The sequence below is a fragment of the Lepidochelys kempii genome, chromosome 10, assembly GCF_965140265.1.
Source record: "Lepidochelys kempii isolate rLepKem1 chromosome 10, rLepKem1.hap2, whole genome shotgun sequence".
In the NCBI taxonomy this organism is placed as follows: Eukaryota; Metazoa; Chordata; order Testudines; family Cheloniidae; genus Lepidochelys; species Lepidochelys kempii.
Genome location: NC_133265.1, coordinates 83,246,256 through 83,273,130, shown reverse-complemented (window position 1 = coordinate 83,273,130; position 26,875 = coordinate 83,246,256). Strand labels below are relative to the sequence as shown.

At 44.2% G+C, this 26,875-nt stretch overlaps 1 protein-coding gene across 2 annotated transcripts in view; it reads right to left on the bottom strand.

Moving 5' to 3' along the window:
• Window positions 1-5,193: 5,193 nt before the first annotated feature.
• The window catches only part of ADAMTS7 (ADAM metallopeptidase with thrombospondin type 1 motif 7), a 139,775-nt gene continuing 118,093 nt past the window's right edge, over window positions 5,194-26,875 (bottom strand). For both annotated transcript variants that reach the window (XM_073304523.1, XM_073304524.1), the window contains 2 exons: window positions 12,969-13,085; window positions 5,194-5,535 (listed from right to left, as the gene is read on the bottom strand). In XM_073304523.1, coding sequence (XP_073160624.1) covers window positions 5,372-5,535; window positions 12,969-13,085 — 281 coding nt within the window. In that variant the 3' untranslated portion in view covers window positions 5,194-5,371. The remainder of the gene's footprint in view (window positions 5,536-12,968; window positions 13,086-26,875) is intronic.

The window sequence follows — 26,875 nt, the reverse complement described above, 5'->3', positions numbered from 1 at the left end:
AGTACCTGTGGCGAGAAGGATTATCCCCTGTGATCCCAGCGTGGGGCCGATCCGCCCCCTCACAATACCCCTCGAAGGGGAGGCTGTTGCTGGTTGCTTTAGGCCTACCGCTTGGCTCTCTGCATCGTTAGCGAGGCCCAGCGTCACTGAGTATTGCCATAATGCCATGTCTGTAAGGCTGCAGGGCAGGGTCAGGTTTGTGAGCGGGAAGGCTCTAAGTGAGTGAGAAGTCGTAATTATTCAGTGGTGCTCTGATTCCAGTCTCTCCTCACTCCCACTGGCCGCTGGGAAGAAGTGGCATGTTTCTTCACCTGGCCCCTACTTCTGGCTGTTGGGAAGGGAGTGTTTCTCCTCCTGCTCTCCTCCTCCGCTTCCTGGATGTTTGGAATCACCATGATCCTTCCCCCTCCTTCCAGTCTGTTTTCCCACCCTCTTTTCTTGTGCAGTTTGGCTGTCTGAGTCCCGAGTGTCTGCACTGGGTCGCTGCATGTCTGAGTGAGGCAGGGCTGCGGACCTGCCCCTCCTTAACTCCTGATGGCACCTGAAGAGCTGTGCTAGGGCCTTTGCCGGATTTCCCGTGAGGCACGTGCCTCAGGGCTGCTGGTGTTCTAATGGCGTCTAAAAGTGAAAACTGGGTTAAAAGTTTCATTTTTTAGGGAAAACGCGAAGGTCAGCTGTGGGGAGGGGGAGGTGCAGTGCCTAGGGGCGAGTAAGGTGTAAATCTGGCCTTGATTAGGGTGGGGTGCATGGTGCATCTTCTCCACCTTGCCTGGTGGCATCTTACCAGCCCGTTGGTCTCACAGGCATGGTGCCTCCTGCCACCATCACATGGGCAGTGCCGCAGGATTGCTCCTGCCCACCTCAACTTTCCAACCCGAAGAGGTGTAATTTGGACCATAGTATGCACCTGGAAATCTAAAACAATATTGCTTCCAGGTGCACATTCATTCCTCCTCCCTCGTGTCCCCAGGCAGCTGTAGCTCCCTTATAGCTAGTAAGCAGCACCCCAGAGGCAGTGCTAGCCCATTAGGGACCCAAAGAAGGACTATTGTGGGGCCCTTCCCCCACCATATATTATAAAAAGTGAATAGGGGGGCCCCCTGAAGCTGCTCAGAGCCCTAAGCAATTGCTTACTTTGCTTATGCCTAGCACCGGCTCTGCTGCACCCATGTGTTTTCTAACTGCCTTCACTGATGTAACACTAGTCTAATCGTTTAGCAGGCTCTCTCTGGAAAGGCAAACTGAGTCTTGTGTCAGATTACCAAGGGACACCTGATTTCCCCCTACATTGCTTCCATGTGTGACCTGGAGAGCAGGGCTAGTTAGTTTTGCTACATTAACAGCTTTGTGAAATTCTGCCAGGATGTTATCGCACTGGAATGCATGGTGCACAAAGCTCTCACGTGTAACCTGTGTCTTCTGCTGTTGGGGGTACATTTCCTCACTGTAGCCCTCAAAGGCTTAAATTCCCCAAGAGCGAAGCATTTGTATAACTTTACATCAACACCTCGGGTGTTTCTGTAGTGCCTGCTAGCTATATCACTCTCCAGTCAGTTCCCCAGGTCTGCCTGGTTTCCATGAATGAAAAATTCATCCATATCCGTATAGCAAACTTGACTGGCAATGCAGAGTGTTAATGACAGCAAAGTGTTTAGCGAGGCTTTTGAGTCTTTCCCATTGTTCTTTGCTTTTACAGGACCGGGTGAAAGAGGCATTAGTTTCACAAGATCTGGATCTGTGGTTGCCTTTGTGCACAGCACAAATGTTTCCAGTATAAAAGAACTATGATCTTTGTAATGCTTGAGCCATAGGATCATCCATTATTCTTTGTAGCCAGGACAACCAGCTAACACTCTCACTAAAGGGGTTCCCGATTGCTCTGTACTCAGGGAAGTAATGGACAATGTTTGGCACATGTAGTTTGTACACTAAGCATCGTTTTGTGGTGAAAAGGTTATTCTTGGCACAGGCTATTCTCAGGCATTAGAATCCTTCTGGATAGCTACAGGATAGTCCCTGAGTGCTTGGGCTAAGTTAAGCACACAGATACCGCTGTCTCTTTTGACAGAGGTGTTGAATGGCTGAGGCTATGTAAGGGAAGGCATATACAGCTGTGCATGCAACAGAGGCGTCACCTGTATGATACCAAGAGACACCAAATTGCTCTGGAATTCTGCTCTGCTTTGTCATGAATGTGAACTGACCTCCAAACGGCAACAAAGAAGGGCAAATAATTAAGGCATATATACACCATGCCAGTGAGTCTATGATTCAACAGAGAGCTTCAAACTGGCCTCACATAAACAGAATACCTACAGCAGAATACATCACCCAGAGCTGGAAACGTTCCTTATTCTGTTGGTTTCATGCTGAATTAGAGGATGTAGCAAAATCCAGTGGTGTTTCTCTACATTGATGTTGAATTGGAAAGTGCTGTAGGAATATTTTTGTAGCATGTATACAGTTGCTTCTGTTATAACTTGGTGTGCAGGTGTCGGTTGGTGTGATACTATGCTTGAATTAAATATACTTGAATGAATACTTCTGTTTAATTGTACAATGTCCATCCTTGTCAATTCAGTAGCTCAGTTTTGAAGGCTGCCATGTCTTTTTGATGAAATGTGGCTAGTGCCGCTGGATCTGCTCACATATTAATTAAACTAAAATGATGGTCCAATGCTCATTTAACGGAGGGTCACATGTTGAAAGGCAAGTTTTATAACTCTCATGTTACGGAGAATCACTGCAGCTATGTGAGAATTCGCCATGATAAGTAAAAACAAAATGGCTGGGAAGAAGCCATTATGACTAGTTCCTTCTAGCGGCATGGAATGTGTGCACCATTGAAAGAATTGTCTTTTTTACTCTAGATTTCTCTTCCTCATCAGCAACTTCTATTTTTAAGTTTCACAGCATCTTGACTACCTGAACCAGTTGTATCAGGTATCAAACCTTCCATTCATCATAAAATATATGGAAATACGTATATTTTAAAGGAGAATTTCAATAATTCTGTTGGAGTGTGACCATCTAGATTTCCAAGTAAGGTACTTATGTTCGTCGAAGTGTCAAAATTAGCAAATTTGCCAAACTTTAGTCATCTGTGTTTTGGATACCCTGGGCCACTTTGAAATTTGGACTATCATTGAAAATAACCTGTCTGGCACAGGGGTAAAATCTGCAAAAGCACCTGAGTGACTTTGAAGTCAAAAAGAGTCCTAAGCCACCTAGGTCCTTTCACATTTTTACCCCAAATCTGCATATATCTACATGCTTTATATTTGATATCACAACATTAATAATAATTTCCATCAGCAGCCTCCAGGTATTTTCTGAAGCATCCTGATTGTTGGTTTCTGCTACAGATATAAGAGGAAAGTTGTCAGGTATAACCAGCGCTTTCTCTGTGGGATTTTAATGAAAAATTATTTGAACAGAGAGAACAGAGAAATCTGCAAACATTAAATTTCCTTTTGTAACAGTTTAATTTAACACACTTGTGAGCTACAGCCATTTAAAAAAACAACAAACTTAGAAACTATTTCTCAGTAAAATCTTAGAGCCCTGATGAATACAACAAAATGTTGCACAGGACGGCACGATTGCTGGGAAATAAAACAAGACCGTACACAATCTCTTTAAATATAAAAAATTTACATCAGCTTGGAAAGAAACAAAATACAGGTGGTAAAGTGATGGGCTGCAGTTTACACACACATTATACACAGGAATTCCCCTTGTCATCTTGGCGATTGTACTGAAAATGACTTCACACAGTACAAATCAGGGTGGCACTAGAAAAGGTTCACTTATTCTGAACGGTACAATTGTATTGCACAAACGTCATTTAACTGACACTGGGCTCACTCCTACTTCAATTAAAATCAATGGCAAAATCCCATTTATTTTAGTGCAAGTAGGATTTTATTCACTGTCTACAATTATTTGGTCTTTTTTGAAGAGTAACATACAAATGAATGTTTTGGACCTTCTTCCAGGGACCAATATAATACGTCCTTCCTAATACACTGAGGGATTAACATACAGTCACTATTGGACCCCGGACAGATAAGAACAATGCCTGCCTTGATAATTATGTACCATTTCCTTGTACAATATTGGACAGTCTAGTTAAAAGAATCAACTAACTTTAACGAAAGTAAAGCTATATAAGCAGAAAGAAGATTTTTAAATTTGTAGAAACAAAGACAAAACCTTAATTAACCACCAAACTTATACAAAGTGTTGTAATCACATGCAGAAATCCAGTTATGCCATTAACAATCCAATTTGTCATTTGTGCCTTTCAGAGGAATAATGTGGAGAAGGTAAAATAGCAGTAGATGCAGTTCTAATACACTGTTCATGACTTAGACTAGGATAGTATTCTGGACTCTTTACAAATATATGCAGGGGACAATGTAATTTTTCCTCCAACATAAATTTGTCTCTTCATTCATGTGTTGATCTCCTCACCCCTTTACCCTCCATCAAAACACGCTCATATGTACCCTCACTTTTACACAGAAAACCAGCAGCAGCATTAAAAGGGCGAGGAATACTCAGACATACTGGAGGATCTGCAAGCCTAATACTCTTGGTGATAATGACTAGTGCAGGTATTTTGCTTCCTTGCTCACTTTGATCTGTCTCAGTTTCTTAAATTATGTAGAGCTAACTTCAATTTGTAAACATTCTTCAGTAAATTACAAAAGTAGGTTGCCAGCTTTGAGTCCCTCAAGAAAAAAAGGAAAAAGGCAAAAGCTACACTGTTTGGAATCATAGATGCTCACTTATACATAATAATAATAATAATAATAATTAATAATAAAAAGTCACTTGGTCAGAGTTTTGTGCTGGCCTGCCAACACCAACCAAATGCTGAAAATGTCAAATGACAGCACCATGCGTCTTTTAGAGAGATCTCCCAAAAATGTTTGCTATTCTGTTTTAAGTTTGTTTCCCAAAATGTTCTCTTGTATATTGTCTAACATTAGGCATGACACGAGATATGGAAAATTGTATCTGTTTTCAGCTACTTGCTAGGAAATAGTACATTTCTCCATGGTAACTAGCAGGACTTTGAGTGCTGTCTAGTGAGAGCTAGGCTCTGTTTCTCAGGCTGATCATTTGAGCACCATGTAGTGTAGTTTTTTCTAAAAAAAATCTTCCCTGTGTTTTTAAAGAGCACCATACAAAATCCCCAGTGGAGGAACTTGTAGCTACATTCTGCATTGCTATTTGAACAGACCACGTGGCAAAACCTAGTTTTAAGGAGTTCCTTTTGTTCACTGCATAATGTATGTTCTCTTGAAGCTTCTATAGCTCTGTTTTTCCCCTCCCCATAAAGGGTCCTTCTACCTAAATGGTTTCACCTCCTGGAGACACGTTCATTCCCACGATCCCGAGCACTGTGACCAGGCTGGCGGCAGGTTCGGCAGCACTGCACGTTGACAGTTGGAAGATGGCATCTTCCCAGAATCCTTAGGGTTTGACAAAAACTGAACGTGAGGCGGTCCCGCTCACAGATAAAGGCTGAAGGAGAAAAAATGAAAAGACAGAAATAATATTACCCTGAATACAAGGTTTGATGCAAAAGTCTGTATTTGGCTGACAGTAAAGTAAATATAGGAACAAAGACCAGCGCAGCCCTGGAAAGCGGAGTCCTCTTTCCCTTAGGGCTGAATGTTCAGATTTGTTCCCATCTAATCTAAGTGCCAATGGAAACTCACCCATCGCAGATAAGGCCTGTGACATCAACTTAGCAAAATCAAGCAATTAGAATAATCATATTTATTCATTATTTATCAGTTATGGGGCCACAAAGCTTGAGTAGCAAGATTTGCATAGATGGGGGCGGGGCTCTGTGCTGACATCAAAGAGACAGAATCCTCCCCCACAGCGACTTCATGGGATAACGCTGCCTGTCTTTGGGACACTAAAAGGCACTGGGGTGGCTAAGTTCTGTCATATGTCAATTTCACAGCAGGCTCTTTAATCAGACATGTACTGCTGCAATTCCCACTGAAGTCAGTTGGAGTGGATGTCATTCAGCTCCTTGCAGAGATTACTGGTAATCAGTTAATGTCTGGAAATGGCTTTGAAGTCTTAAGTGCTATATAAATGCAAATTATTATTATTAGTGGGACTCATGGCAGATCTGTACCAATGATTTTATCTGCCTGAGTCTGTCCCTTAACTGTTCTATCTTTATTTCCAAATCAGTGAATTATACGATAATGGTCAATTGGATCATAAGTATGTGGCACAGTGCAGCATTGTGGATGCCAGTCATTCACCTTACTATTGGAATTCAGAGGAATGCTTCCAGGTGACTTCTGGGTATGAATGCTCCATCCCCGGAGTCTGTATGGCACATAATTTTCATAGGAGTGTTGCGTTCTTTTACATTCTTACAAGAGCACCATGAACTAACTGGATGGCTTTTAATCAGAATAACATCAGCTTTTTGGCCTTGGTTTAAGATACTATCCATTATGGATTACCGCATCACAGTAGCATTCCTTGACAATATAGTCACAAAACCCTGCTGGTCTAACTATGATCTTCCTCTAATCCTCCCATCTTCAGACCCTAATTTAAAACCATCAGTGTGCCCCAAATCTTGTTTGAGTCACGGGTCAGCTGTTAATAAACGCAAACACTGTCCCCTCTTGAGTTTTTATGCTAACACTCTGCCTGTCTCAGTGGGAACATTAGATTTATGCTGCACAGGAATCAATCAACTCAGTGAGCAAGGTCACCTGTGAGTTTGTCATACTCACCAGATTAATGCTCCTCTCGTTCAGCTGAAATATTCCAAGCTGTCATGAAATTTTAACTAGCAATGGGCAAAGCTCAAATGGCTCAGTGCTCTGGTTTTCCACTCCTGCTCGTCCCTTTCCCTCATGGCCCTGCCCACGCTGCTGCTCTTCCCGCCTCCGCTCCACCTCTTCCCCCTGATGCCCCCCCTTGCTCTCTCCCACCTGCTGCTCACAGCTCTCTGCCCCCTCCCCTGAGGCTCCCCCCACCCGCTGAGGAGCGGCAGGAGGAGGGGGCCTCAAGGGAGGGGGCAGAGAAGTGCGAGCGGCAGGGGACTTGGGGGAGGGGGCCAAGAGGGTCTGGGGTGGAACGGGGGTAGAGTGTGGGCAGGGCCTCAAGGGAGGAGGCTGAGCAGGGGGCAGTGTCACAGTTCAGGCACCAGTGGGCTGCCCCACTTCGAGGGAGCTTCCAGCGCTCGCACCCAGCCTCCCCAAATTCGGGAGTCACGTTCCGCCCATGCACATGGCTACTTTAAACACCATTAAATCACAGCACCTCTGCCCAGTTCGACTTCCCCCTGTAATCTATAGGAATTACTAAAGTAAATGGACTCCTTCTTAAAAGGACAATTTAGATCCTTCCCAAAGTATAGATCTGATGTGTGGTGGTGGAAATCTGCTAATTCTCTCTGTATTGTCCACTCTTGGGCAACACCCTCTTATAGATTCACGACTTTAAGGTCAGAAGGGACCATCATGATCATCTAGTCTGACCTCCTGCACATCACAGGCCACAGAACTTCACCCACCTACTCCAAGGGAGACCAGAATTGTAGACACCATTCCAGATGAGGTCTCACCAGTGCCTTGTAGACAGGTACTAATACTTCCCCGTCTCTACACCCAGGTCTTTCTCCTCTGTCGCTTCCAACTGATACATCCCCCAAAATAGCAAAATTCTTCTGGTTAGTCCCTAAATGCATAACTTTTCATTATTAAATATCATCCCATTTCTATTACTCCAGTTTACGAGGTCCTCCAGATCTTCTTGTATGATATTCCAGTCCTCCTCCGTATTGGCAAAACCTCCCAACTTTGTGTCATCTGCAAATTTTATTAGCACACGCCCATTTTTTGTGCCAAAGTCAGTAATTAATAAAAATGTTAAATGAGATTGGTCCCAAGACTGATCCCTGAGGCACTCCACTAGTAACTGCCCTCCATCGTGCAGAATTAAACACTTGGACAAGTCTCATAGACTCAGAAGAGGTCTGATTACTAAGCACAAATCTCCTGTTATTTACACTGTTATCCTAAATTTACTATCACGATTTGGTACTGAGTTGGAGGGATACTGGTCATTGACCATCACTTCATGTTGCCTCAGTTCAAGGGACAAAAAGTTTTGTTTAGGGAAAGGCCAATGCCCTGATTCCCAGGAGAGAGAATTTTATCCTCAGTTGTTAATGGAAAGAATGTTGTGCAATGTGGAAAACAGAGACTGTTGTGCCCATTTCAGATTCCACACTTGGCCTCCCAGCCTCTCACTAACAAAGCCAATCTGCTTTTTAAACGAATTTCCTATTTCAGTGGAGATCTTTCCTCTCTCTCGCGCTCTCCCTCAGCTATTCCTGCTTGGCAATAATTCTTTGGGGCTTGAAAAACCTGTTTACAATAGACTAAGCCCCTAAATGCCAGTCATTATCCATTAATTCATTTTGCTGGCTCACTGGTGAAAAGCTGTTTAAACACCCAACCTCTACTATCCTTCCCCTCAGGGCATCTACTTAAAGGGAGCCCCCATTAGCTAGAAGCTGGCTGCTTTGCATGGTTACAATGTCCAGCCCAGTCAGCAGAGTTGCGGAATCCATTCAAACTCCTTGAAAGCTGAGATGTACTAAAATCATTGGCTGCTGGGGGGAGGGGGGGGTGAGTTTGAAAGCCTAGGCTGCGGTTTTCAGGAACTCCACATCCGTGTGTGTGTGAACTGGCTCAAGATCTTAATGAGAAATCTGCTCCCTATCTGGTTTCTATAAGCAAAGGGCCAGGGTGTGAGTGGCTCTTGCCTAGGTTTACAGGATACCCAGAGCTGTCCACTTCCCCCATTCCAATTACCATGCAAAGGTAGCACTATAGTCCTGAGGGACCTGAGGGGCTGCTTTCAACCTGTCCCCTGAAGTGGCCTGCACCTCACTACAGGACCAGATGTCAGAGTGTGATGGCATTCGGCACCTGCCCAGAGATTCTGTATCCCATAGTCTGGCCCCTGAGCCATAGAGTGCCTGAGCTGGCCTTTTTCCGCCTGAGTTTAATGGGTATAAAGCAGATCCTTAGCATTGCTTTAATGGGTTTGTTCGGTAGGTGATTTAAAATCACGGCAGACACTGTACTGCAGAACTGGTACTATAGAAGCCATCACTGGACACTTTCATATGGCTCAGTAGTCAACATGGGTTGTTGGTTTTTTTAGTAGACATCAGGTATTTTCATAGAGAGCTACAGACATTTGAGAAAGTGGAGTAACTTCATTGTGTTTATAGCTTCCCAGACTTTACGGCCAGATAGGACCATTCTGACCATCTAGTCTGACCCCCAGCCCAGCACAGGCCGGAGAATTCCATCCTGTAAATTATGCATCAAGGCCTAACCTCCACTTGAGCTACAGCAAATCCTTGAGTAAGATAACCAGTCTGGCGTTAAAGGCTTCAAGTCACGGAGTCTTCACCATGTCCCTCAGTAAGTTGGTCCAATGGCTAATTACCCTCACTGTTTAAAAAAAAAATCCCACCTTATTTCCCTTCTGAACTTGTCTAGCTTCAAATCCTAGTCAATAGAGCTTGGCTTCCCGTTCCTAAACATGTCCATGGCACTAGGCATTGAATTCTGAAAGCACTGTTTGCAAAATGGGAATAGGGCCGTCTCCAGCTATTCTGGGGCCCTATGCAGCCCCCCCATGGGGTGTGTGTGTGGGGGGGGGGAGCCAGGACTCTGTGGGGGGGCAGGGCTGGCTTGGGGGGTAGGGCGGAAACCACCCCCCAGCTCTCACTGGTGGTGCGGCTGGAGCTGGGTCGCTGCACTTCCCACCGCCGGTGAGTGCAGGCCCAGCCCTGCTGCAGAGCTCAGGGCAGTAGGGGCGGGGCTGGGGGCGGAGCAGAGGCGGGAAGAGACGGAGCAGGGGCGGGGGCTTTGGGGAAGGGGTGGCGTGGGGGCAAGGCTGGGGCGGAGCAGGGGCGGGGGCTTTGGGGAAGGGGTGGAGTGGGGGCAGGGCTGGGGCGGAGCAGGGGCGGGGGCTTTGGGGAAGGGGTGGAGTGGGGGCGGGAAGAGGCGGGGCTGGGGCGGAGGCTTTGGGGAAGGGGTGGACTAGGGGTGGGGTGGGGCGGAGCAGGGGCGGGGGTTTGGGGAAGGGGTGGCGTGGGGGCAGGGCTGGGGCGGAGCAGGGGCGGGGGCTTTGGGGAAGGGGTGGCGTGGGGGCAGGGCTGGGGCGGAGCAGGGGCGGGGCTTTGGGGAAGGGGTGGAGTGGGGGCGGGAAGAGGCGGGGCTGGGGCGGGGGCTTTGGGGAAGGGGTGGACTAGGGGCGGGGTGGGGCGGGGCTGGGGCAGAGGCTTTGGGGAAGGGGTGGAGTGGGGGCGGGAAGAGGCGGGGCTGGGGCTTTGGGGAAGGGGTGGACTAGGGGCGGGGTGGGGCGGGGCTGGGGCGGAGGCTTTGGGGAAGGGGTGGAGTGGGGGCGGGAAGAGGCGGGGCTGGGGCGGGGGCTGTGGGGAAGGGGTGGACTAGGGGCGGGGTGGGGCGGAGCAGGGGCCGGAGCAGCATGCAGCTGCGCAGGGCACCAGGAAATTTGGGGCAATTTCCTGGTGCCCTATGCAGCTGTGTACTTTGCGTATGGGTAAGGATGGCCCTGCCTCGGAATTAGGGTCTCGTTCTGTCTCCCCTCCTCACAGCACTTATCCCTGTGCGTCAGCAGGCAAGCTTCGGTGTACAGGCCCCATGGGGAGGTGGTTCCCTCAGCATGTTTGCTGCTCTCTGCCAATGTCAGGCCATAAGACATACTTGTGTCTGGAGTGGTTTGCGTCCCACTCCCAGACGCTGCAGGGCATGGGTCTATTGAGAAGTAAGCCGAATATCTCCAAAGCCTCTGAGGAAAAACAAAGACTTTGCAAAAACACTAAAAATTATGGACTGAAGAGAGACACTGGATTGATGGCTAATTACAACAATCTGTGACCCAAATCTGCCCCGCAGAGCTGCTTCGCCCCTCCCTTTTCCTCCCTATGACTGGACAGGGGTTAACAGGGCACTTCCCCTTGAATGACAGGATTCAGAGTAGCAGCTGTGTTAGTCTGTATCCGCAAAAAGAAAAGGAGGACTTGTGGCACCTTAGAGACTAACCAATTTATTTGAGCATGAGCTTTCGTGAGCTACAGCTCACTTCATCGGATGCACCTTGAATGGTCTCTTGAAATAGGTGTTAACTACTTGTGCTAAACTATCTGTTCCACCTTGTATTTAGCAGTGGCCTGAGTCAGGGCTTGTCTTCACGTACCATGCTGCAGCTGCCCCGGCCTGGCTGCTCCGCTGTAGTGCTTTCATGAAGATGCTACTAAACTGACAGGAGACTCTCTCCTGTCTGGTTTCAGAGTAACAGCCGTGTTAGTCTGTATTCGCAAAAAGAAAAGGAGTACTTGTGGCACCTTAGAGACTAACCAATTTATTTGAGCATGAGCTTTCATGAGCTACAGCTCACTTCATCAGATGCATACCGTGGAAACTGCAGCAGGCTTTATATATACACAGAGAATATGAAAAAATACCTCCTCCCACCCCATTGTCCAGCTGGTAATAGCTTATCTAAAGTGATCATCAGGTGGGCCATTTCCAGCACAAATCCAGGTTTTCTCACCCTCCACCCCCCCACACAAATTCACTCTCCTGCTGGTGATAGCCCATCCAAAGTGACCACTCTTTACACAATGTGCATGATAATAAAGTTGGGCCATTTCCTGCACAAATCCAGGTTCTCTCACCCCCTCACCCCCCTCCCAAAAACCACACACACAAACTCACTATCCTGCTGGTAATAGCTCATCCAAAGTGACCATTCTTCCTACAATGTGCATAATTAAGGTGGGCCATTTCCAGCACAAATCCAGGTTTTCTCACATCCCCCCCACCCCCATACACACACAAACTCACTCTCCTGCTGGTAATAGCTCATCCAAACTGACCACTCTCCAAGTTTAAATCCAAGTTGAACCAGAACATCTTGGGGGGGGGGGGGGGTAGGAAAAAACAAGAGGAAATAGGCTACCTTGCATAATGACTTAGCCACTCCCAGTCTCTATTTAAGCCTAAATTAATAGTATCCAATTTGCAAATGAATTCCAATTCAGCAGTTTCTCGCTGGAGTCTGGATTTGAAGTTTTTTTGTTTTAAGATAGCGACCTTCATGTCTGTGATTGCGTGACCAGAGAGATTGAAGTGTTCTCCGACTGGTTTATGAATGTTATAATTCTTGACATCTGATTTGTGTCCATTTATTCTTTTACGTAGAGACTGTCCAGTTTGACCAATGTACATGGCAGAGGGGCATTGCTGGCACATGATGGCATATATCACATTGGTGGATGTGCAGGTATACGAGCCTCTGATAGTGTGGCTGACGTTATTAGGCCCTCTCCTGTCTGCGTATTTAATCCACCTGCCCGAGAGGTGGTAGCTAAGGCAAGAAGTGATTTTCACACCCCTGAGTAACGCAATGATACCAATATGTTTGTAGTGTAGACCTGGTCTTTGTCTCCCAGACTTAAGGAAGAGCTCTGTGTCAGCTTGGAAGCTCGTCTCTCTCTCACCAACACAACCTGGTCCAATAGAAGCTATTACTTCACCCACCTTGTCCCTCTAAAATTTTTGTCACATTTCAGCCTGGAGCAACCCCCTTGAAAGTAAAGGTGTGTGATGGAAATCTTAACAGATCATTGACCCTCTGGGTTATAAAACTGGTTAAAACTGTTCATTTGAATGCACAAGCTCACAATCACAATCTTATGCCATTATCTCAGTCACTTACGCAAGTGAAACCATTTCACCTCTACAGGGTTCAGTAATCATTTACTCTTCAACAAGAGGAATGACCTCAGGTTAACCCAAACCTGCTGAATTTCAGGTTCCTGTGGAATTTCTCAGTTTTGCCTCTAAAATCTCAGTACTTACAGAACTTCCGCTTTGAAAGTGACACTGAACAGAAGAGAGAAGGAGAAGAAGAAGTGTCCTCTGTAGGGATGTTGCAAAGATGACAGTTCTTGAGCTCTCCATAATGTTCATTAAGCACTGAGGTTAAATAGGTGGAAACGAAAAAACAAAAATATTGCAAAGAGGTTGAAACAGCTTGTCTAAAAAATACCCAGTGCTGTAGCCGTCCAGCGCTCTAGCTAGCCAGAATTCCCATAAGATTTGTACTGCAGCCTTGGGCAACGAGCACTAAAGCGTCGAGGGGACATACTGAGATTGACATCCATTGGGCACTGTGTATTTTTTCCAATGTTTCCATTATTTATAGATTCATAGAATTTCAAGGCCAGAAAGAACCATCATGATCATAGTCTGACTTTCTGCATAATACAGGCCAGATAATTTCACCAGCTAATTCCTGTATCAAGCCCTTAACTTCTAACTGTGCTAAGCTACAACTTTTAGAAAGCCTTCCAGTCTTGCTTATGAGACTTCAAATGAAGGAGATCCTACCACATCCCTTGATGAGCTGTTCCAATGATTAATTACCCTCGCTGTTAGAATGTTGGATCTTGTTTCTAGTCTTGCTTCCAGCCACTGGATCTAATTATGCCTATGTCTGTTGTTAAAGAGCCATCTACTATCAGAAATCTTCTCCCCATGTAGGTACTTGTAGGTTACAGTCCAGTCACTTCTAAACTTCTCCTTATTAAGCTAAATAGCTTGAGCTTCTTTAGGCTTCCACTGTGTGATCGCTAATCATTCTTGTAGCTCTTTTTTTTAACCCTTTCCAATTTGTCTGATCCTTTTTAAACTGCAGACCCCAGAACTGAATACAATATTTCATTAATGGTCTCCCTAATGCCGTGTTCGAGGTAACACCAGCTTCTTACTCATATTTGATATTCCACTGTTTACACATGTGTTAGCCACAAAGGTGTGATTTTTATCGAACAACAACAAAAAAAGATTTATTCCAGATGATTTACCTGAAGGTGGTGTTTGGCCACGTGTTACACACACTGTCACAATAACTTTCCTGCCTACCTTACTTTTCACTTGGCTTCAATTTTTGTGTGTGAGCCAAGTGGTGACCCCTCTATTGCATTTATTGTCCCTGTACACTGAGTGGATAATTTGCAAGGGGTCTACTCTTGTCCTCAAGAAGATTAGATTAATTATATCATCAGAGATTACAGAGGTGAAAAGATTGTTGCATAGCACACTGACGGTTGGGTAGGAGACTCCATCCCACCTTGGTGGACGATGACCTGGCCTTGGTTATGCACACCTTTGTCACCTCCTGGCTGGACTACAGCAAAGCAATAGATCTGGGCAGGAAATCACCTTCCCTATGGAAACTCCAAATAGTACAAGAACGTGGAAGTGCATCTTCTCAGCAATGGCTACCGTGAGCACATCAAACCTGTTCTCTGCTCTCTGCACTGGCTTCCAATAGAATAGAGAGTTAGTCAAGTTTTTGGTTCTTATCCTCATGGTTCTCAATGGCCTGGGCCCAGGATATTTAAAAGAGCCTAAAGTTCCATGATGAAGATTGTGTTTGTCAGCTCTGCTCCTCAGGCAAAATGGAGCTTTCTACCAGCAGGCTAAACTGGGTCTGTACAGCAGACTGAGCACTGTCAAGGTCTGGCCTCAGGCTGTGGAACAAACAACCACAGGAATTAAGGACCATTACGAACCTGCCCCTAGTTTGTTATCCTTACTTAACAGCCACGGAAAGAAAGATGCTTGTTCCTGTGCTGGGAAAAAAAATCTACTTTTCCAGATCTCTAGAGGGTGTCCTGTGATTTAGCCCTGCTTTCAGTTAAATCTTTGTATTTATTTCTTTAGAATCCTAACTAGCGATCTGGATGCAAATCCCAAATTACAAGTTTATTCCAAACATTAGTCTAGAGCAATTGCTTAAAAAAAAAGGCGGGGGGGGGGGGGGAAGGGGGGCTGGCTAAAGCCAGGGCTGTGCTGACATGTTAGGAACTGAAAACTTGTTTTGTTTTTTCAAGTTGGCATGAAAGTCACTTTAAATTTCATTTAAATGGCTGCCATTCAGACATAGGCATTTACTTTTATGCTGGAGGGGGGAAAAACTTCCTGGTATAGGTTTTGTAATAACAAGGAAAAGTTCAGCGTTGAGCTGAGTTAGCAAAACCAGAGAATTAAGCTTCTGACCTCTGGCCTTTGTGATTTTCTGAGTCCCAGTTCTGACTTTAAAAAGTATTATCCCAGTCTCCTGCCTCTCATAGAGCTGCCCAGACTCTATTTCCATATTAAAATTAATTGTGCAAACCTTATCACAGAAAATTTTATATATGTATGTACTGGTGTGTGTGTATTTGTGTGTACACAAATGAATTATATATACCTATATACACACACCTATATACCTCTCTCTATATCCCTCTCTCTCATGTAACATATTTTCTCACCTATGCAATGGTAAAGTTATGATTGGATTTTGCTAATGCTGAGGCAATCCCATCTCAGAATGTCAGTCTAGAAGCACTGGGACTTCTAGCCAGAAGACAATTTTTTGTTTTTAAAAACTAACTTCCTATCTCTTTTCAGTCATGTATCCAGTGTGAGATGCATTGGTATTAACACAACACATCCACCCTTGAAACATGAGAACATGAAAAAATGGGTGTTATCATACACACTGTAAGGAGAGTGATCACTTATGATAACACCCATTTTTTCATGTTCTGTGTGTATATAAATCTCCTCACTGTATTTCCCACTGAATGCATCCAACGAAGTGAGCTGTAGCTCACGAAAGCTCATGCTCCAATAAATTGGTTAGTCTCTAAGGTGCCACAAGTACTCCTTTTCTTTTTGCGAATACAGACTCACACGGCGGCTACTCTGAAACCATTCTCAGCATGGTCCTTTGACCTACTGAATTGTACAAATTGCACTGGGTGAGCAATTGCTACAAGTAAATAAATCAACAATCCTAACCTACCCTGTTTATTACGGGGCACATTCTTCTGAGTGCAGAACTCCCACAGAAATCTGTTATATTTTCCATAGGAAGATAGCAAGATATGGACCCAGGTTTGTAATATTTCTTATAAAGGCACAACCTAATGCATGACTGCATTGCTCCCTCTGATGGACCACTGAGATTAGAAACCAACTGCTATGTCTTAAATTGTTAAAAGATATTCAAGGTAAATCAGCTAATGTTTTATTTTTTCAAGGAGAATTCAACAGTTTAAATTTGGTTACTCTAAAGAAAATAATTCAAAGATGAATAGATATGATTAAGAAGCAGTAGATGTGGTATATTTTTACTATAGTATGGCTTTGGATACTGTCTTGCATGACCTATTCCTAAACAAACTAGGAAAATACAACCTAGATGGAGCTTCAGTAAGCTGGATGCATAATGGGTTGGAAAACCATTCCCAGAGAGTAATCATCAGTGGTTCACAGTCAAGCTGGAAGGACATATCGAGTGGGGTCCCACAGGGATCAGTTCTGGGTCTGGTTCTGTTCAATATCTTCATCAATGATTTAGATAATGGCATACAGAGTACACTTATAAAGTTTGAGGATGATACCAAGCTGGGAGTGGTTACAAATAATTTGGAGGATAGGATTAAAATTAAAAATGATCTGGATAAACTGGACAAATGGTCTGAAGTAAATAGGATGAAATTCTCTAAGGACAAATGCAAAGTGCTCCACTTAGGAAGGAACAATCAGTTGCACACATACAAAATGGGAAATGACTGCCTAGGAAGGAGCACTGCGGAAAGGGATCTGGGGGTCATAAGTGTGTCACAAGCTAAATATGAGTGAACAGTATAACACTGTTGCAAAAAAAGCAAACATCATTCTGGGATGTATTATCAGGAGTGTTGTAAGCAAGACATGAGAAGCAATATCTTCCACTCTGCTCTGTGCTGATTAGGCCTCAACTGGAGTATTGTGTCCAGTTTTGGGTGCCAAATTTAAGGAAAGACAGAAGTCCAGAGAAGAGCAATAAAAACAATTAAAGGTCTAGAAAACATGACCTATGAGGGAAAATTGGAAAAAATGGGGTTTGCTTAGTCTGGAGAAGAGAAGGCTGACAGGGCACACAACTGTTTGCAAGTACATAAAAGGTTGTTACAAGGAGGAGGGGGAAAAAATGTTCTCCTTAACCTCTGAGGATAGGACAAGAAGCAATGGACTTAAATTGCCTAGGGAGGTTGTGGAATCTCCATCACTAGAGGTTTTTGAGAGCAAGTTGGGCAAACACCTGTCAGGGATGGTCTCGATAATACTTAGTCCTGCCATGAGTGTAGGGGACTGGACTAGATGACCTCTTGAAGTCCCTTCCAGTCCTATGCTTCTAATTACATTGGAATTATAACTAGAGAATATGGGTTGGATTCATTACTGAGAGGACTTGTGGATATTTTTCCTCTGGGTTTCAGCTTGTACAGAATAAAGTCCTGATCCTGCAATTGTCTCTGGGTGGGCAGAGCTCTGTGCTCCCATGGAGCCCTGTTGACTTCAGAGCTGCCACGTTGGGGTCACCTGCAGGATTGGGGCCTGCTGTCATTCCCACTCATAGCTCAGCTCTGCTCAAGCATTCGTGAAATGCTCCAGATGTAACAGCTGTTGTTTTAAAAATAGATTTATTAGAGAGCAAGTAAGCATGTGGCAATATGTTGGCTTAATTGTGATGAAGTCCATGTTGGCTCTTTCTATCTGATAGGCTGTAGATCACACAGATTGGCAGAACTCCATTGAAAATTTGCCCCCCTCTCCAAAATATCATCCCATTATGTCCGTCTTTAATCCAGCCTTTGATAGCCTCTTTAGCTGAATATATAGATATTGTTCATCTTGGCAAATGTATATCTGTGTGTGAAACTGAGAGAGAGAAAATATGTACTTCTCTTTATAGTTTTCTGACCTTTTAAAATAAGCTCTGTCCTTGGTCACTGTATTAAGAGGGAGAAGATAAAATACTTGGAGCGTGTACAGCTACAAAAAGAAATGTATAAATTAAGTGATATAAGCTTCCTGCCCTGCTATCCCCCATTTTCGTTTTTGGTCCTTGTCCTATAGTGATTAAGCCCAATGAACTACATTCCAACGTCTGATAAGGAATGCTGTGTAAATACAGGGTTATAATGCAGAGGCCAGGGTGCACATTGTATGCATGCAACCAGGAAACTAGACTCTCTTGTGGACTGTCATTAAAGAAAATGGTTTAACACCTTTGTTGTTGATTACTTTCCATCACAACTGATATCAGAGTCCCCTGTGTGTGCATTTCTAAAGGGACTATCACCATAGCATTTAGGCAGGATCTTATGCATGGACTGTGGCAGGCTGAGATGATCGAGAATAAATACAATTCATGTTTACGGGCTAGTCACATCAGAGCCCTGGAAGCGATAGGGAGAAAAATAAAGACACAACTTCCATTTCTTTAGATTCTGTTCCTTGATTCTGAGCCTGTTGCTATTCTCCTTGAGGGGGACTCTTTCTAGATGAGGGAATTTGAGGCGGCAGGGACTGAAAAGTGTTTAAATCTGTCCCTTATGCCTTGTCTATACAGCACCCAGCACATTAGAGCTCAGGTGTTGGTTGGAGCCTCTAGCTGCTAACTGTAATACAAATAATAATATCCGATTTATTTTCAGTGGCCTAAATACAACACCGAGCAGAGATGTGTGGGGAAACTTGCATTACTGTTGACTTGTTCAGTCAGCACTAAATTCCCTTTAAAAAATGCTGATTACCATAGATTACCTTGCAGTGTGTTTAACATTTGTGCAGGAACAGCCACAATGCTATTATACTAATTCCTTTTCTTATTTTGGTGGCTGTCCTCATGCAAGGGTTTGTTGGCCAGACTTATAAACTGGAAAGTCCATTAATCTAAGCCATAAAGAGACCTGTCTTCCCTCATGCTTTTTACAAGCATCTTGGGCTGCATGCTGCATACAGGCAGGGGGGCTGGAAAAATTTGTATAGTGGGGATGCTGAGAGCCATTGAACCAAACTGCAAACCGTGTATATGATGAAAACCACGGGGTGCAGCAGCACCCCCAGCACCCTTAGTTCCAGCACCTGTGCATACAGGAATCCAAAACCCGACACATTCATAGGAGCTACAGCCCAGTGAACATATTGGATTCCAATTTTTGGCTTCTTTAAGACATGCACCATTTCCTGCATGGGAAGCACACACAGTGCTTTGCTGGTAAGTGCAAAAAGGGTGGTTTGCAACTAAGTGTGCACTTCTTGCAAGGAACTGTAAAATGTGAATTATTTTGGGAGAAGCAAATCAAAGACTTTCCAAAGACCTGGTAATCTTCTGTGTCTCAGAGAGGTTTAACAGAGAGACAGCAGAATCTCTTGAAGACTTTGTGGATTAAATGTATTTCTGATAATAACCAGGAGAGTTTTACCCATGGAAACATGGGCCAAGATTTTCAATACAGGGTGTCTAAAGTTAGATTCCGGAGGCACCCAAACTAGCGGGCTGATTTGCATAAGAGCTGAACATTCAGCTCAACTCAACAGTGCTCAGCACTTTTGAAAATCGGGCCAGTTATTCGAAATATGGAATTAGGAGCCTAGCTTCAGTGGTTTACTTCTGAAAATCTTGGCCATGATGTTCTATAGCTCAGTATACCGATGTAGAAGATCTGGCTCTTGTTAGTCCATGCTGCATTCTTGCTCCTCGCAACTTACTATGTAACATTTTTATTTTCTTTTATAATATAGGCGTTTACACAGCTTTATCCTTTCCTTTCTGGAAATGATTATTTTGGAGAAGAAACTATGGCTGTAAAATTGCAGACAGCTCATAGCTGTGAGAGGCTAATCCATCAAATGGTTAAAGAGAAACACATTCTAGAGGTGCCATTGTAAACAGAGATCACTAAATCTGCTTTTAAGCTGGGTTACACATTACAAGAAACAGCCCCTTTAAACCATGGCTTCTTCACTGGCAGCAGCAGTGTAGAAATAACAGAGTGATGGGCGGGGAGGATGTCACACATTCGGACCCCAAGGAGAATAGTGTTTTCATTCTGAATGCAAGTGCTCTGTTCCCATCTAGCGCAAGTGATGACATCACCAGGTCAGAGGTGACACCAGTCCCATTCTACAGCTTGCCCTGAACTAAAGCACAGTCCAATTACGTAGCCTACATCTAACACTTCCTAAGTGTCTGACTTCGAGAACTGTAGACAAAGGGAAAAAAATGCCTGTGTCTTTTGAGAGGTTAAGAGGGATTATCCATTTTTCAGTCTGTGGATCTGATGACAGAGAAATTCTCCTTTCCCAAGAGCTGAGGCAGAACCAGAACTGAAGGACTTTTCTTAAACTCATGAAAAATGAATGCCCTTTCTTTCATTTCATTCCGTATGAACAATAGGGGGAGAAAGAGCCAACTATGTCTAAATGAGTCACTTAACGCGACCCTGTGACTTCCTATCCAAAATATGAAACCAATTTAAATACATGTACTAAAGAATTCTCAAAACTCTTGCAAGTTGCATTAACTCCAAAATGAGAAAATAATCATATTCTTATTGCAACAAATAAATCTTCATGGGCAGCTATTTTGCATAAGCAACATTTTTTACACTACAAAGGTAAAAGGGATAGTGATATTTCGGCCTACGTTATTAGTGGCATGTACTGATCTCTCTGTTTTGATATCAACAGGAGTTGCACACACCGCCAGGTTGCAGGAAGCAGGATTGCTTTAGAGGAGGGGGAAGTGTTAATTAATGTTGGCTGAGTTCACCACATTCTGAAGCCTTAGATAAAGCATGATTTCTTAAAATGGGGCAGAGGGGGGAGGGGAGAAGTGCTTTAAGGAGCATGCCGATGTCTCCCAATTAAATGAAATTTTCAGTGATGGGGAGATTTGTTGTATGATCACATTATTGGCCAATCTTCTTGTTTTTTTCCCTTTATCTTTTGAAGGCTATTTTAACAGAGAATTACCCACCAGAGTAGCTCTGAACACAGATTTCATAAGTGGCACTTTGGGGGTGAAATACATATTTTTATTCTCTGCTACAGACCTGAGCTTGGGCTCCTTCATCCCCAAAACCCCTCTACTGTTCTTCAAATTTTATAGAATCAAGTTGTGTACAAAAAATCTGGGCAGTGGATTAGCCAGAAGCTGTAGCAACCCCTGTCCCTACAGTTTTAGCTCTTCTCTTCTCTCCTGTATGTCTCCTAAAAATGCCAAAAAACGGAGCTAGGAAAATGGCTTTGTGTTTTGGAATGTTTTCAAACTAGTTAAGTAAGGGTTAATATTTTGTTGCTCAGATTAGGTCTCTCTTCCTCATTGAAAGGCCTCCTTATCAAAGGCTTTCAAGAGAGGCTCCTTTGCAGGGCTATTTAAATAGCCAGCAAAGGAGTTCTATCACTGTAACAACTGAGATTCTTTTTAGGATGAGACTCCAGAACACTAAAGGTCCTTATACATTCAGACTGGTGTAAGGCAAAGCATAAGATAAACAGAGAGATTCTTTCAGCCTTCTAATTGGATGCACTAGGCAGTAATGCCTACTGGGATTTAGTTTTTAAAGTTATCTGCACAGAGATTGTTTGTGGGGAGGGTGGGGCGGGAATCTTCCGGATGAGTTGGTCAAAAAACATGGTCACTTCAATAAAAATTGCACAAGACATTCACCCTGTGATATGAAAAATCTACTGTTCTAATTAGGGAATGAAATACCTCTTGGCAGTTGCATCTGAATGATCATTATTAAATTTATTATTATTTACCCGGTTGTGCTATTTTATGTTAGAGCTGACAACTAGTTTAGGACAGGACACTGGTAAATATCAGCTTAAACCTCGTTAAATCAGGAAACTGGGAAAAATAATTGCATCAGTGTCCAGCATGTTCAGCAAGCCCAGAATTAATCTGTTCAAACTTTGGGTACAGCCATTCAAAACTGAGGATTAGGCTCGGTCTATCCACTATATCAAAGTTGGTCTTCAGCTATAGAACGCTGCATGGCCAAATGACCTGGGCTGGTATCTGCAACTCTGCTTGCTTCTGACTGCTTAATGCTGCAAGCCTACCACCCTGCATTACTGGCGTTTTCATCTAATCGACTGATTTTGACTTTTGTTTATATAATATTGAAAATGGAAATATGAGTCATGACATGTATAATGTGGTGTCTATTGATAAAACTGTTTTTAAAATAGAAAAATGTCTTAAACTGGACCTGCCTAGTGTTTCCTGGGCAGTAAAAATCAAGATTTTACCAGCTAAAGCCCACCCCTGGTAAACACCCTGCCATTCCTGCTTGCTGCACAAATACAGAAGAGGACAAAGTCACAGCCTTGAGGATGTGTTGTGGTTGAAAGGGCGTGTGTGTACTTTAAACAAAAAACGTAGAAGCAGTTGATGTCCATGAAAGATGCTGGATTGATTGTCATACTGAGTGAAGTCCACCCACCTAAAGCCATTCTCCTATGCCCCTCCATCAATACACCTCACCTCAGCAGAAAACAACCAGTATTACCTATGTCAGAGCATGCTAGTTCAGCTACCATGCTCCTCATGTTGCTGAGTGCAGTGATAAATAATTCTAAAGTGTCCAACAGGTAGCACTCCTACATTAAATCAATGACAAAGTATCATTTGGGAATACCAATTGTTGACTGCATATTATTGGTATTTCACAAGAAATAAAGGAAACTCAATGGCACATTTACTGCTGTTTCCCCATCCATGGAATAGGACATAGACTTATATGCACAAATGATTCTGAAAATTGGAATGTGTTGCAGTGATTTCTAATACACCTTCTTCGAGGCCAACTTTAGCTTTGTAGAAAAGTCCTTCGTTATTTCACTGCCCCATTCAAACACTACATTTATATTCACCTTACTTGCTAACTAGTACCAAGTGCAACAAAGCACTGCATCGTGTAAATAGCCTTATGGAGAGGAAGGAACTAAAATCAGAAAACAATGCAGCTGTTGTGACTCCACTCGCCCCGTTTTCAGAGTAACAACAAAAGTTCCAGGAGCATATATACTACGTTACACACTTCAGTGCAAGATAGACCCAAACCAACCCACACCCGCACCCCACAATCCAAACACGCACAAACTCTGGAGAAATTCAGAGTGGGATCCCAACACCCCCAGACTAGGGGCAGATCTAGATCTAAAGGCCACCAAACCAGAGTAGTAAATTGCACACCTATTGTGCACTTGCTTTACACAAGGTACAGGGCAGTGGAGAATCAAGCCCTTTAAAACATCTGTAAAATGGGGATAATAATACCTGCTTTCTATTTACACTATAAATTCTTCAGGGTGGGGACTGTCTCAGTGTGTTTGTCCAGTGCCTGCGGCACCTGAGAGACTAACCAATTTATTTGAGCAGAAGCTTTCGTGAGCTGCAGCTCACTTCATCGGCTGCATACTGTGGAAAGTGTAGAAGATCTTTTTATATACACACAAAGCATGAAAAAATACCTCCTTCCACCCCACTCTCCTGCTGCTAATAGCTTATCTAAAGTGATCACTCTCCTTACAATGTGTATGATAATCAAGGTGGGCCATTTCCAGCACAAATCCAGGTTTTCTCCCCCCCCCCCCCGCCCAAAAAAAACCACACACACAAACTCACTCTCCTGCTGGTAATAGCTTATCCAAAGCGACCACTCTCCCTACAATGTGTATGATAATCAAGGTGGGCCATTTCCAGCACAAATCCAGGTTTTCTCACCCCCCCACCCCCCTCCAAAAACCACACACACAAACTCACTCTCCTGCTGGTAATAGCTCATCCAAAGCGACCACTCTCCCTACATCCGATGAAGTGAGCTGTAGCTCACGAAAGCTCATGCTCAAATAAATTGGTTAGTCTCTAAGGTGCCACAAGTACTCCTTTTCTTTTTGCAAAGACAGACTAACACGGCTGTTACTCTGAAATCTCCCTACAATGTGCATGATAATCAAGGTGGACCATTTCCAGCACAAATCTCAGGAATAGGCATGGCTGACCATCCCCATCAGCTCTAGGGGAGCTGGTACATAGGTCTTCAACACACCTGAATTAAATTAACTCCAGCAAGTGAAATTTACTATGAAAAGGCAAGTGGCAGTGGTGGGGAGAATCAGGGAAAGGAACACAGAAGTTGATGACAACGTATAGGGAATGAAGTGTTTGGTTTTAATGACACAACAATTGACAAAGTATTTTAATGGTACTCTGTATGTATACATTGCTCATTATCCAACATGTTTATACTTCTGACCAGGGTAATAATGCTGACAGATCCCAGCTGCCTATCTTAACCCTTAGGCAACAGCAGATCTTTCTCTCCTGATGCTATTTGTTAATACATTTTTCACTAGATCCTAATTAGCCTTCTGGCTCCAAAGGAGAAATGGTTTCACTAATAGGTCCCCTGAGCAGAAAATCCACCACAGAGTTACATGTAATATGGAGCTGTACTTTGAACCAGACATTTAAAAAGTGTGTTCTTAGCCACAGTGTGCTGGCTAAAATGGGGAAATCCAAGTCCCAACAAAGTAAGACTGACTTTTCATTATTAATCATAGGAGATGATGGAATTGTTGTTCTGTTAGAAAGGAACTCTGCTTAGTGATTTTGTTTCTTTTCATACTGTGTGAAAGAGTTTTGATCATCTTTGCTGTGTGGCCTGTGTAATGCATTAGCTTCTTTTTAGGGCTGCACCTTAAGTTTAAGGGATCTACGTAGAAATAATATAACTCCCAAAAAGTGAAAATTTAGCTAAAAACACATTAAGGTGGGTCACCAACCCACAGAAACCCTTAAAGCAAGGAAATGCCTAGGTGAGGGATCCTTCTTTAACATGTCTCAAAACCCCACACAGCACATGTACGCACTGTCCCTCTACAAATAAATCTCATGTACAGAGACACTCCCGCATTCTCAGGATTGCACTATAATGCAATCCTTAACTCTGACCACAGCACATCAACGCGTTTGTCAGTCTGGCATCCAGGAACCGGGAAACTAAATGGTATGCTCTTTTCCAATGGGGATACATGAAGGCCAAGTTATGGGGCTCTAGACAGCCAAACACACTTTAGAGCAGCCCTGAGGCTGCCCTAAACTGTGGCATGGGCCAAAATCGCCCCAGGCCAGCTCCAGGATGGGGGTGGGAATAACATAAACATGGTATAAAGCCACCTTTGCACTCACTTCCCCATTGGGTTCTGTGTGAATTGGGCCCCTCCTTTTTTTAAATTGGGTTAATGCTGCGCAGTTCTTGGCTGGGGCACATTTCCATACCGTTCAGGATCGAACACAGGCTCACATCCAAGTTTCACAGTGGTATTAAAAAAAAAATTAGGACCCCTGCAGGTCAGGCCCATCATTGAATGACCTATAATAATTTCAGGTAATGTGCTAAAGCGTTCTTGGCGGAGAACAGAATGCAGACGGTACAGTAAATCCTAGCGAAGCGAGCTTGTCCTCTCAATATTTCTGGTCTGCTGATTTAATCAGCAAAGAACTATTTTCTTATTCTCTCTTAAAAAATAAACAAATCTCAAGACCATGTTTCTGCAGCAGCACGGTAACGACTCAGACAGGTCCTAAAGTTATGGTGGATTGCTTTATTTTCCTTTGTGTCACATGAGCACATGTCCATGCGTGCCAAGCACCACAGCTCAACGTCGTTATTTAAATATGGTGAATTAATTGACGTCAGTGGAGTTACTCTGGATTTACACCACTGTATCCGAGCAGACTACTGACCTCAGCTGCAGCTGTAACTACCACAGACGGGACCTGGGCCAACTCTCAGGGAATGGGAATCTTTCCGTAGAAGTTAATGGGGATTGGATCAGTTCCTGACTGCAGAAAAAATTAATTTTAGCTCTCAGCTTTCAGAGTAAAGAGAAGGCAATGAACCCAATGGTGTCACCAGTTGGGATAGGCTTAGCTGTGCTATAATACCCCTGGGGTGGGGCTAGGAACAACATCACTGACTTCCCTTTGCTGCCCCACCAGTATGCCTAGTCTCTGACTTGCAACCTGCCCCTAGTCACCATACAGAGTCAGTGCTTGGCGTCTCTGCTGGTCTCAACAGCAGTGCAGCGGTCAGTACCAGTTCTGACAGTGGTTTCAGTGGTATGGACACCAGCCGGTTATGAACTGGACTGACACTCATAGGCGCCAACTTCGTGGGTGCTCCGGGACTGGCGCACCCTCAAGAAAAATAGCTCAGCACCTGCCAGTGGCCACACCAATCAGCTTCTCCCCCTCCCTCCCAGCGCTGCCCACCTGCTGTGATCAGCTGTTCAGCGGCATCCAGGAGGTGCTGGTGGGAAGGGGGCAGGAAGAGGGAGGGAGGCGATGAGGTGGGGGTAGGAAGAGGCAGGGCTGGAGTGGGGAGTTGGGGGAAGGGGTGGAGGGAGAGCAGGGCCTGGGTCAGAGCGGGGATTGAGCACCCCCCCAGGGACTCGTGAAGTTGGGGCCTCTGCTGACACTTCCGCCTTCCTTCATTTAAGGCCTGGTCTAAGCTGTCTTACATCAACCTAACTCTGTAAGTGTCTCCACTAAAATGGAGCTCCCTGTGACACTGTCCCCCATATGCTTCATGGTTGGATGATTAAGATATGATTATAGCATAATAGTGCTATAGTGATTATATAGTGATAGTGAGTTTGTGTGTGGTTTTTGGGAGGGGGGTGAGGGGGTGAGAGAACCTGGATTTGTGCAGGAAATGGCCCAACTTGATTATCATGCACATTGTGTAAAGAGTTGTCACTTTGGATGGGCTATCACCAGCAGGAGAGTGAATTTGTGTTGGGGGGTGGAGGGTGAGAAAACCTGGATTTGTGCTGGAAATGGCCCAACCTGATGATCACTT